Source organism: Grammomys surdaster, unplaced genomic scaffold (assembly GCF_004785775.1).
Source record: "Grammomys surdaster isolate TR1022 unplaced genomic scaffold, NIH_TR_1.0 339, whole genome shotgun sequence".
NCBI classification, from domain to species: Eukaryota; Metazoa; Chordata; class Mammalia; order Rodentia; family Muridae; genus Grammomys; species Grammomys surdaster.
In genome coordinates, this window is record NW_021604758.1 from 70,630 (window position 1) to 83,226 (window position 12,597).

Sequence of the window (12,597 nt, forward strand, 5' to 3'; positions counted from 1 at the left end):
AGGAAGGAAGGAAGGAAGGAAGGAAGGAAGGAAGGAAGGAAGGAAGTCTCCATGGATTTAACTACAAAGATCCCAGGACTGGATCATACGTCAATCAATATATTCAGGTGTGATTTAATAATTCTGTATTGAATGCATGAGTTTGGGAAGGCACGTGTCTCAGTGTGCGCACTGTGGGTGCAAGACACACACCTGTGTGGAGGGCAGAGAAGACCCTGCAGGAGTCTGTATCTCCAACCAACCTGTGAGAGCTGAGGAATGAATTCAGAATGTCGTGTCTCCACACACTGAGCCATCTCGATGGACCTCCCAGGTTTGATTTCTATTTGGAGAGTCACCCTGTCATGAATGGGAACACTGGGCTTCTGATCATGGCAGTAAATGTGACTGACTTTGAATAGGGACAACTAAGGCTTGTCTCTTCCCTCTTCAGCTCCTATCTGCTCAGAGCTTCCTACTACTGAGCCTCTGTCCCTCACTGCACCTTCTGCACAGTAACTACAAACAGAAACCAAAGTCTTCTCTAGATATCTCCCCTTGAGAAGACTTTGGGTTTCTGAGATGCCCTTCTCACACACAATCAGATAGCTGGAAGACTTACCTGTGAGCAGGAGCCTCTGCCAGGGGGTACACCTCTTGCTGCAAAGCTCAGAGGACATCTCCATATCTCTTCTCACTGTACTGTCCTTTCTCTGAGGAGAAGACTTCACCTCCTGCAAGGCATCTGGCCTCTGCTCTTCTTCCTCCTTCTGAGCTGAGTTTTCTCTCATGAAGGAACACTTCCCAGAATCCTACTGGCTGTGGGTAGTGGGGTCTGTGTCAAAGTCACTGCTCTGTCCCTTCCACTCTCAGTGCTGTCCCACATCTTTCTCAACTTTTCTCTCTTTATATTTCTCCTCCAACAACACCTTGAGCAACAAGGATGATAAGCATTGACATGCCCTCAGAGAACAATGGCTCATCCAGGGCTGACATCTGGTGATTCCTGGACATGAGTCTGTCAGCATCAAGGAGGGATCCTTCATCCTGCATATGTGTCCCTGTGACACAGAGATCCAGCTGAACACCCAGTCTGCCTTGTGTCCTCAGTACTCTGGGAAGGTGGGATTGAAGGGTTAATAGAATTTTTACTTCTAGCAGACTAGAGCCAAGACAGAGGGTCAGCTAGCTCTGGGGCTTTGTGCTCCAAGAACTTGGCTGACCACAAATTAGATGATATGGTTGAATAAGATTGAGTCTTGATAAAAAAACATGTACTATCCCATGATTGTTTCTTGAACCTTGTCACACACTGAATAATAGACTGGGACTTTCCACTGGTACTGCCCAGCGCTCCCCCTGGTTTGTGGTTTTTTTCCTTTAAATATCCTACACTCCCCAAGATAGGGGTCAAAGCCCCTCTGCCTCTGTGCGGGTTATGGATCTCGACCTCAACGTGTCGATTACCCCGAAATAAACCTCTTGCTAGTTGCGTCAAGATCGGTGTCTCAAGAGTCATTGGGTGGCCATGATCTCCCATGGCTTGAGTGGGGGTCCCCCCCAACCCCTCGGGACCTTTCAGGATTTCCCACCAGGAAAGTGACAGTGACGTCTGTGAGGGTTGGAGGGGACCAGCTGTGTGATGACTCGGGCTGAAGATAAATTCTTTATCACTAATGTCACCAGTCAAGTTCCTGACCCAAGAGAGGCACAGAAGCAGTTGCTTGAGGAGTTTAATGTTCTTTTTTTTTTCTTGGTTTTTTTGAGACAGGGTTTCTCTGTGTAGCCTTGGCTGTCCTGGAACTCACTCTGTAGACCAGGCTAGCCTTGAACTCAGAAATCCACCTGCCTCTGCCTCCCAAGTACTGGAATTAAAGGCATGCACCACCACCGCCCAGCCTTTTTTTTTTCCAAATTTGCCAAGCTGTGACTGACCAGATTACAAAAATATCACGGGTGACACCATAGTTCATCCATCTAATAAGCCTGTTGATCTGGTCTTCCCTGTTGCCAGCGTCTCCACCTTCTACAAAGTGAGTTGTCTTCCCCTTCATTCCACCTCGTGGGGAAGATAATTTGAAAGACCACAGGAAGTTATTTGCTTCCTTGAAGCATTTCCCAACTGTATAGATCTCATGAATTAGATCCTCCATGCAGATGATGCCAAATGTACCAAGAGACCGAGCAATCAAGGAATTATCCGTCAAGGCAATCCGCTTCTTACTGATTTTGCCATAGCCTCGCTTGTAGATGATCTCATTTACTGACTTCAGGTTGGGGTACCCCCACGCAATGTACGGTTCCACAGTCCTCAGCATGATAATGGAAGCCTTGTTGAGCTTAACAAAGGTTCCATTGAAGATCTGTCGAAGGCGAAGAAGCTGCAATACCTTGAGGACCTATGGGCTTACTCCATTGATGCCTCGGATTCTGATGACAAAAGCCAATTTTGGTTCTGCAGGCACATAGACGTTTCCAGCTTTCCTTGCCATCCTGGTCATCCGAATCTCAGTCCAGTACATCTGCCTGTACTCCTTGTGATAGTGCTTTGCCTTCTCATAGATGAGTTTCCTCCTTGCCTTTCGAAGTGTCTTCAGGGCAAACGTCTTCCTCAGGCGCTTCACCTTCAACTCTGAAATTCTTTTGCTTTTTCTTAAGGGTTTCTGGCACAGCCAGAACCTTTTTCTTAAGAGTTTTTGGCAGAGCAGGAACCTTTTTCTTAAGGGTTTCTGACACATCAGCAATCTTCTTTTTCTTCTCTGGAATAGCCTCCATGGTTCCAGCCAGAAAAGGAGAGAGTTTCATGTTCTTGGTGTTGGGAAAGAAATGACCTGTGTGTCCTGGAAAGGACTGTGGACTCCTCCTATGGACTGATTCAAGGCAACCTTCCAGCATTATGGGTAGGCTGGGCTGTATGTTGACTGAGCCCAACTTCTCTCTCGTTTTCCTGGGTCACCTATGCCCTTTGAATAATTCCCCAACAAAAGTGCCAGGAGGGAGTAGAATTTCAGATTCCCCAGATAGAGTGGTGTCTTTAGACACAAGGAACAGAGCAGGGTCTAGGAAGGGTGATCCAGGATAGTAGGAACAGTGATGGAAAGCAGTCTCCTAGGAAAGGTCCTGGCTCAGGAAAACAATTGTCTGAGTGCTGACTGAAACCTGCACAGGAGAAAACACATGACTTCCTGTCTAGTACACAGGCTCAGTAGTTCTGGGATTCTTTGGAAATACCTCAGAGACATGTAGGTAAGTTCTATAGTCAGATCTAACTGTCCATTTGTTTTCGATACCTAGACAAGATGTTCCCTTAAGCATCTGATGACCAAGATTAACATCAGCTCCTCCCCGGTCTACAGACACCAGAGAAGGCCTCTAGGGTGAAGACACTGGATAAGTGGCTGCAGACAGAGAGCTTGTGCTTCACATTTGTCACCTGTGGCCTGTGTGAGACTCATGAGTCCACTGTGTTCCCTGTGTCTTTGTTTCCCAGTGACAGCACTCTTGGGGAACAAATGTTGCAGTGTCTACAAGGTAAGCTTTAATATGAACAAGGCCCTGACACTAGAGCAGGGCAGCTGACCAGATCAGCAGCGTCTGTTACTATTTGCCTGCAGGAGAGGATTAGTTAGACTTACTCCCTGAGGTCATAAATCATCAAGAAGTTCTGGAGTAAAGTTGGATAAAGAGTGCATCCAAGGATGGGCACCCTCGGGAGGAGCCTTGTTCTCACAAAATGTCAGTGGAAAGGCATAGTACATTTCTCCTCAGACTCAAAGGACAGTAATGGAAAGGGGGTACACCTTACTCACTGGCCCATGTCTGGTGTCTCAATTCCTCCTTCTCTTGGCCCAATGGATACTGAGGGGTCTTCTACTGAGGACAGGGAACCAAATAGAGATCCAAACAGGTGTATCAACCGATCTTCCCTGTACACTGCTCTAGGTCTCTTTCTCCTAGTGTGATAAAAATACCCTGAACAGAAGCAGTTCAGGAGAGCAGAGCATGTATTTCCTGTCCAGGTCTGGGCCATAGTATAGCACTGAAGGAAGTCAAGGCATAAAACATGCTGCTTGCTGGCTCATTTGATGGCTCATTTGATGGCTCATTCTTGGCTCATGCTTAGCTGGCTCTCTTATACAACCAAGGACCATCTGCCTATGGATGGTGCTGCCCAGAGTGGCCTGGGCCTGCATCAGTTAGGACAAGCCCTTACAGACATGTCCACAGGCAGGACTGATAAGGAAATTATTCAATGTAGACATTTCCCCCAGGTGACTTTGGGGTGGGTCAAAGTGAAAGTTAATACTGACAAGGACACTGGATCAAACTGTCAAGTCCTCCTCCTCCAAACTCCACAGGAAGTTCCCCATTTTTCAAGTGAGTGTTCCTCTCTCTCCTGGCAGACATCACATGTCCAGCGTCTATAGCCCTGTACAGCTGGAACTTCGGAGCCAGGACATGGCTCAGAGTAATCTACATTTGGTTTCACTCTTCAAAGTTCACATATGTGAGCTTTGTTTGAGGAAGGCTGTTTTCTGTTTTTGAGACAAGGCTACATAGCCAAGGATGGCTTCAAACTCAAGGTCCTGCATTCGCCTCTTGAATGCTTGGAGGTTTGCACAGCTCTCCAAGGCCCCTTTGAGGTGACAGTCAAAATTGTTCCTGGCTAAGTGTCATGATTAAAAAAAAGAAGAAGAAGAAGAAGAAGAAGAAGAAGAAGAAGAAGAAGAAGAAGAAGAAGAAGAAGAAGAAAGAAAGAAAGAAAGAAAGAAAGAAAGAAAGAAAGAAAGAAAGAAAGAAAGAAAGAAAGAAAGAAAGAGATCCCCTTGAAATGGGGATAGGGTAGGCAATGAAGATGCTGTTAACCAGTCAAAAGTCCTCATGAGCAAGATTAAGAGTCAAGCCAAGAGGCAAAGAATTAGAGCCATGGTCTGGCAGCACCTCTCTGTCTTCTGGAGTATGTGATACCAGCTTTGTGGTACAAAGTCAGATTGTCAGCCATTTGTTTAGAAAAGCTTACTGTCCCAATAAAGTTACATCCTCATGTACTGGAATGTATTTCTGGTTATCAGGCATCACTGAATCTGTGTGCTGTACACCCCAGCACTTACCACTGGGCACTTCACCTAGGGGTAGGGGTAGGGGCAGAGGCACATGTACACCACATGGTTGTGTAGTTTCTGCTCTCTGCATCCCACCATTCACCAGCTCTTTCTCATCTTCTCCCAGGTTCCCCAATGGTGATTGTGACCTTCAGGAATTATCCAGTGGGCAGGATCACACTGACATGCCAGGCTTTTAATCTGTATCCCTGCATGGCCACCCTTGTCTGGCTTCAGGATGGAAGGCCAGTATAGCAGAAAACCTTTGGACCTAAAACAATCCTGCCCAGTGGGGACGGGACCTACCAGCCCTGGGTGTCCATTCGGATTCTTCCTGGACAGGAATCACAGTTCTCCTGCAACCTGAGGCATGGCAACCACAGCATCATGTAGACTGCTGTCTCTGGTGAGAAAATGGGGCAACCATCCACCTCAGGGGGTGGGAGGCAAGAGCAGGAAGGTCCCAGAGGACACACAATGACCACCCACTTCATGGCGGACTGGTTGCAAGGCATGCTGCTGAGGACAGTCGAGATGCTGAGAACACTGTTACAGCCTCAATTCTATCTGCACTCCCTGTTGTTGTGTTGGTGGTGGCACTGGCCAGAGCCAAGTGAATCCAGAACACAAAGGACAAGAAAGTACCTGGTAAGGAACTCTTGCTGGGGAGCATCGTCCTTCTAGCCTATGCCTGGAGACAGAGATTTTTCCTTCTCTTCTTTGCTGCTGCAGTTAGGAAGAAAGTGAGTGGGGCTCTTCCTGCATCAGTCACATACTGGGGGCTGCTGAGAAGCCAGGCTAGGCAGAAGAAGGGTGGTGTCAATCAAAAACAACAGCTCAGCTCTCACAACAAAGGGAGAAGAACATGGTTATCCTGCAGCTAAGTATGCCTGACTAAGACCTGGAAACACAGATCTGAGTTTCCACTAATACCATGTTCCAGTGCAGTAACCATCTGATGGAATGTTTATTGCACTAGGACAGAAGAAAATCATCAATCAAGATAATTTTCAAATACATTAGTGGAAATATCAGGCACATGGGTGCCAGCAAGGACTTGAATCTCATGTCATCCTTAGCTTTCCCGATGGCGGAAGCTAGGGATCCCTTTGATACATTTTAAAGGTTTCAGTGGCTTGTCACAAGGATAGCAGGTCACAGTCAGAAATCTACAAAAAGGGATGTTAGGGAATCTAAAGATAGCCTCATTATAATTTTAAATATTCTGACAATCAGGGAGTTCACATCAGTTCACTGGACTTCAACATGTCTCTGTCTCTGTCTCTCTCTGTCTCTGTCTCTCTCTGTCTCTCTGTCTCTCTCTCTCTCTCTCTCTGTGTGTGTGTGTGTGTGTATGTGTGTGTGTGTGTGTGTGTGTGTGTGTGTGTGTGTGTGTTGTATTGTAGAACTGTGAAAAGGATGATTTGGTCTCCCCAGTAGAGCACTGGTTTTGAGATAGAGACCCAACAGGTCCATTGCCTGTGTAGGGACGGCACATATCTCGCCACGCCCCCGGATTCCAGACTCCTGACATGCAGTCTACATCTCCATTAACCTGCACCTTGGAGTCATGTTTGGCTAAGCAGCCCCACCCAGAGAGGTTTGCATCAACATCCACACACAGGTAGAGGGCGTGACTACAGGCTTCAGCCTCGAGAGATTTCCATATTCATGAGTTACCTAAAGACCAGAGGGCGTGGCTAAATTAAGTGACTCCCCTCTTCTCCCTCCCCTATTTAAGCCAGCTCACCTCTGGCTTAAACTGGGGGGGTTCACATCTAGACCATCTATCACACGCCATGTCAATAAAACTCTTGGAACCCATGGACTTCTTGTGTTATCGGGGCCTGTCGCCGTGGAAAGCTTCCCTGGATTTCCACCACGAGGGTCCCACATTGTATATGTGTGTGTGTGCGTGTGCGTGTGCGTGTGTGTGGTGTGTATGTGTATGTGTGGGGGAGTGTATGTGTATATGTTGTATATGTGTCTGTGTGTGCAGTGTGCTGTGTCTGTCTGTCTCTGTGTGGTGTGTGTGTGTGTGTGTGTGTGTGTGTGTGCAGTGTGCTGTGTCTGTCTCTATGGTGTGTGTGTGTGTGTGTGTGTGTTGAATGTGTATGGTATATGTTTGTATATATGTATGTGTAGTATATGTGTGTGTATGAGTAGTGTGTGTGGTGTATGTATATGTGTATGTATGTGTTGTATATATGTCTATGTGTGCTGTGTGCTATGTCTATCTCCGTCTCTGTGTGTGGTGAACTGTGTGGCATATATTTGTATGTATGTATGTGTAGTATATGTGTGTGTGTATGTGTTGTGTGTGTTGGGTATGTGTCTATGCGTGTATGATATATGTGTAGTATATTATATGTGTGGGGTGTGTGTGTGTGTGTGTGGTATATGTGTGTGGTATATTGTGGGGCAGTGCCAGGAAGCTTGGTAAGGCTGACTGGGTTCAGAAGTCCTGGAACCCTCAGGCCTGAGGACAGTAGGTGGTTCACATACTCCTGACCAGGTCCTGTCACATGACCATGACACCCCATGGAGAGGATCATGACAATCAGTCATGTGGAGGTAATACCTGAAGCCCCTCCACATGCAGGTGAGGCATCCCTAACATCCCAGATCAAGTCAATAGAAAGCATCTGTTCTTAGAACCCAACCGATCCCAAAATGTATATAAGGCCTTGAATATAGACTGTGTGCTTTCAGTTTGGCAGATTGTTGGGGTGACATGCAACATTAAAAGGAAACCAGCAAGCACCTACGTGAGGAGTCCTCCACTGGTAAGTCGTAGAGGGTATCTCCTTCTATATCAGTGATTCTCAACCTGTGGACTGCAACCATCAGAAAACACATATTTCTGATAGTCTTAGGAACTCAGACACTACTCGGTAGCAAAATTACAGTTATGAATAGCAATGAGAAAAAATTTATGGTTTGTTTTTTGATGGTTGAGACCCACTGGTTGAGAACCCTATTCCATGACATCTGATACTGTTTCTGGTGGGATCCTTTCTTGGGGGACAGAGAGGTACCTGGTGAGGTACACAGATTCCTGTCCTTGGGAATGGCAGGATATTGCACTGCCCAAAACTTTTTGGTGCCTAGTTAGTGGTCCCCTGTGTTTTGTTCTGTGTGCTGTTTGTCTCCTGCTCAGGGCACTAGCAAAAGGTTTCTCTGCCTGCCTGGCTCTTAGATGTGTAAGGACTGTAAGGAAAATCAGCAAGCCCAGCTAAATGTATGCATGAAAGTTGCTGCCACATGTCTTGCTTTGGACCAGTCTCTTTTGATTACATGGACATTCTGTGTTCTATGTTTACTGGTTTTGTTTTTTGCTGACTCTGTGCTTTGGATATTTTGTGCTCTGTGGTTTCTTTTTTTCTTTCTTTTTTTTTTTTTCTGTGTCTGTCTCTTTAAATTTTCCTCTCTCTGTCTCTGTCTCTGTCTCTCTGTCTCTCTCTCTCTTTCTCTCTGTCTCTCTCTCTTTCTCTCTGTCTCTCTCTCTGTCTTACACACACACACACACACACACACACACACACACACACACACACTGCTCTCCCACCACCATCCTACAGCAGCAGGAAGCCAGGCAAAAAAAACACTTTGTTCTCCCTTCCTGAGTCTGCTGCTAGGTGCTGGCCTTGCAGGGGCCTCCCTTGCCAGGGCAGGCAGATAGACAGTAAGGACCAGAAGAGCTAGGCTGGCAGCCAGATGAGCAGGCAGCAGAGGCTGGGCTCTGGAATCCACTCCACCACTTGTGGTTCCCTTACAAACACCCAGAGAGTGGAGCATCTACTGTCCTGTTTCCTCATCCCAGAAAAACAATGGCCCAAGAGAGATGGAGAAGCAAACTGGGAAAATGAAGCAGAGGCCTGCTTTGGCCGCATACAAAGACTGTACTCTCTGTTCTCAGATGCTTGGCTCCATCCCCAGCCACTAAATTCAATTTAACAAGAATTTGATATGCATAATATAAAATATTGTCTTAAGCTGTTCTGAAAAGCTGGGTCTGGAGCTGTTATTGCTCCTGTTTCTCTAGACTCAAGTATGAATATTTTAAAATTTCCTGTCTGTCCTATGTAGATGAGCCACCTGATTTTATGACAAAAAAAGAAATCAAGGGGCTGGAGAGAGATGGCTCAGTGGTTAAGAGCACTGACTGTTCTTCCAGAGGTCCTGAGTTCAATTCCCAGCACCCACATGGTGGCTCACAACCATCTGGGATTTGATGCCCTCTTCTGGTGTGTCTGAAGACAGCTACAGTGTGCTCACACATAATAAATAAATCTTATTTTTTAAAGAAAAGAAAGCAGCTAAAAAAATGTATAACACATAGGGGTGATAACTAAAAATCTATACATGGAAAATTTCAACTTACAACATAGTGTATATATAACTTGTGTATATTATCAATTACTATTTGAGAGGGGGTAGGGAGTGGCAGGTGTGTTGGGGGCAGTAATTCATGCTTTTAATCCCAGTATTGGGGCAGCAGAGATGAAAATCAATGAATTTGTGGCCAGCCTGCTCTACGGAGTGGATAGCCAAGGCTGTCATACAGAGAAATCCTGTCTCAGAAAAAAAGAAAGAAGAAAACAACAAAAGAAAGAACTTATAACACAAAGTGTTGGGTAATTTTAATTTACTACAACATACTGTATTTATAACTTGGATAACGGTCAATAGCTATTTAGGTGGAGGTGGGGAGTGGGAGGTTGAGGGGAAAGTGGCACACGACTTTAATCCCAGCCCTGAGGATGCAGACACAGTTGGATCTCTAAATTCAAGGCCAGCCTGGTCTACAGAGAATGTTCCAGGACAGCCAGGATGACATAATGAGACTCTGTCACAAAAAAAAAAATAGCTTTCTTCTGTCCCTAGTCTATATCCACTTGGATGATAAATACAATCCAGATATCAACTATAGACTGTAAACTGTTTCAAACGTGATCTGCACCATGCTAGCCCCAGGAAGTCCTACAAAACCAGAAAACCCTGGACTTGAAAACTCATCTAAGCCAGTCCAATGGATGTGACTGCCCCCTGTCTCTTCAGCTGGGACTGAAAGGGAAACTTATGGTTTCTTTGGAAAGTCAAAGTACATTTCACTGAAGCAAGCACATGAAAGGAGCAATGACATTAAGAAGGACCCAACAGATGGTGGACAATGCTGGGTGGTATTGGTACACTTTGCCATTGTTTATTGGTTATCGTTTGTTGGGATCCTGTAGAGAAAAATGTACCAAAAACCTTCTGGTGGTGTTCTGGTAGCTTCTTGCTGCATCTGCAGACTCAGGCCAATTGGCGGAGTGATGTCAGCTGATATAGACTCATGTGGAATTTTGCTAAGACAGACTCATGTGCTGAGGCAAGACCCATGGAAGAACACACGATGTTTGGAGGGAGTATAAATAGGACCCAATGGATAGTGACCAGGGGCTTGTAAGCGTCATTAGTCTCAAATCTTTGTCTTCACTGATCTTCACTTCATTGAGATAGGCAGAGCAAAGAACTTCTCCTGGCATCCCTACTGGTCCTGATCACCCCTGCTGACTTGTGCTGATTTGGCTGAGGCCTGGCTGTCTCTGCTAGGTCATTCCACCGCTGCTGATTGCTATCCTGACACTACTAAACTGGACTGCTGGTGTATTCATGAAGTGTTTGTGAGTGGATCAATCTGCCGTTCCTATGAATTGAACTTCTGATTTCCTGATAATGCAGATTGGACTTGCTCCAAAGAACAATTTCTAAACAGGTCCATTTTTCCTGTATCCTAATAACCTTTCTTTTCCACTACCTCTGGTGGGTGGTGAGATAGAAGGGAGTTTAAAGCATTCAAAAACCTCTATTAAAAATAGGTTTTGAAAAATCAAAGCCTACATGGGACAATAAACCAGATGCTTCTGATGAATGTCCTATTGCCCTAATCCCCTTCCAGCCTACTGCTAACATTCCAGTCTTCCTGGGCCCTGACATCATCCTAATTTCATCAGGAAGTAGTTAAGCGAATGCATCACCTATTATGAAAGGCTGGAATGTTAGATCCAAAGGAAACTCCCTGGCATAGGGGACAAGATGGATAATGTCCATTGGCATACCAGGCTTCCTCATTGTCAAAAGATACCTGTTGAAAACAAATAGACCAAGATCTATCAACAGGTCAATTAGTTAGCTAAAATATTCCTACAATATGATAAGGCACTCCACCTGCTCTATACAGAACAAAGACATGACTTTAAGAATAATTTATTCTTTCTATGCTAACCATAGAGAGGCCCTAGGCATGATACAAATTTTGTCTCTTTCCAAATAGAAAATGGTAAAATGTTTGGTTTCCACTGACATTATCAGCCTATACAACAGATATAAATGACCATTCCCTATCAAGTATTTGAAGTGACACATAAGACAAGGAAGGCAGCAATGGTAGACCAGCCAGACTCCATCTTAAGAATGGAAGACATTTTGTTATAAGGTTGGAAGAAGTTCACGTTGCAGGATATTTGATCACATTGTGAACCCCAAGATTGTGAACTAGAAAAACCTTGTGGTGTGCACAGCCCTAGCACATACCTTTAATCCAAAGACCTTTTTGTAAACAGGATTAAATAAAGTCAATGATAGATCAAGAGGAACCCTAAATCAAGAGGTGGAGCAAGCAACCAGCTGATAGGGAGTAAACATAAGGATGTAGAAAGGAGGGCCTTTCAGTTGAAGGGTATTTAAGACAGCATGTGGTTGCTGGGAATAGAACTCAAGACCTCCAGAAGAGTAGTCAGTGCTCTTAACCCCTGAGCTATCTCTCCAGTCCCTGGGATTTTGTTTTTAAAACAGCAAGTTTCATTTCTTTTTGCTGCAAAAGTCAAGGTGACCATGCTTTAACCTATTTCTGGAATTGGAAATGCTCCTCACCCTGTGGAGTTTGACTCATACCTTGAATATACCCTGAGAATGTAAGATGTTCTGACAAATAATTTTAAAATGTTCAACCAAGTTCCTTCATGACCAAAATTCCTCTGAAAATACTCCCACCCTTAAAAACCCCTAGTCTAGCAGTTGTGGGGATATGTAAATCCCACCTCCCCCTGTGTTCCATGCTACTTTTTCAAGCCCCCACTTTAGAAAGAGAGTCCTGTCAGACAGAAAATAAAGCTTGCTTAATTTAACCGTAGAATTTGAGAATTTGAGTAATGGTCTTTACTCTCTCATTCAATGGGATTAACGCCTACTTAATACTTTTTTCTTAGTAGACGTTTTGTTTTTCTTCCCCCTTTTTAATTAGTTCTTTGAGAATTCTGTAAGAGTTTTGATATATTCTACTGTGCACATGAGGGAGGCAGAGACAAGTTGATCTTTGTGAGGGTGAGGCCAGCCTTGCCTAAGTATTGAGTTCTGGGACAGTCAGAGCTATACAATGGGACCTTGTCTCAAAAAGACAAAAAAAGAAAAGAAAAAAAAAGAAAAGAAAGAAAGAAAGAAAGAAAGAAAGAAAGAAAGAAAGAAAGAAAGA

General features: G+C 44.9%; 1 protein-coding gene and 2 pseudogenes across 1 annotated transcript in view; 1 reads left to right on the forward strand and 2 right to left on the reverse strand.

Annotated features, from left to right (window-relative positions):
- The window catches only part of LOC114630452 (pregnancy-specific glycoprotein 22-like), a 41,855-nt gene extending 41,190 nt beyond the window's left edge, over positions 1 to 665 (reverse strand). Inside the window, exon 1 of the mRNA XM_028778688.1 lies at positions 602 to 665. Within this exon, the coding sequence (XP_028634521.1) occupies positions 602 to 665 (64 nt within the window). The remainder of the gene's footprint in view (positions 1 to 601) is intronic.
- Positions 666 to 885: 220 nt separating this feature from the next.
- Positions 886 to 2,754, reverse strand: LOC114630429 (annotated as a pseudogene).
- A 121-nt stretch (positions 2,755 to 2,875) lies between these two features.
- On the forward strand, positions 2,876 to 5,698 carry LOC114630477 (annotated as a pseudogene).
- The last annotated feature ends 6,899 nt before the right edge of the window (positions 5,699 to 12,597 follow it).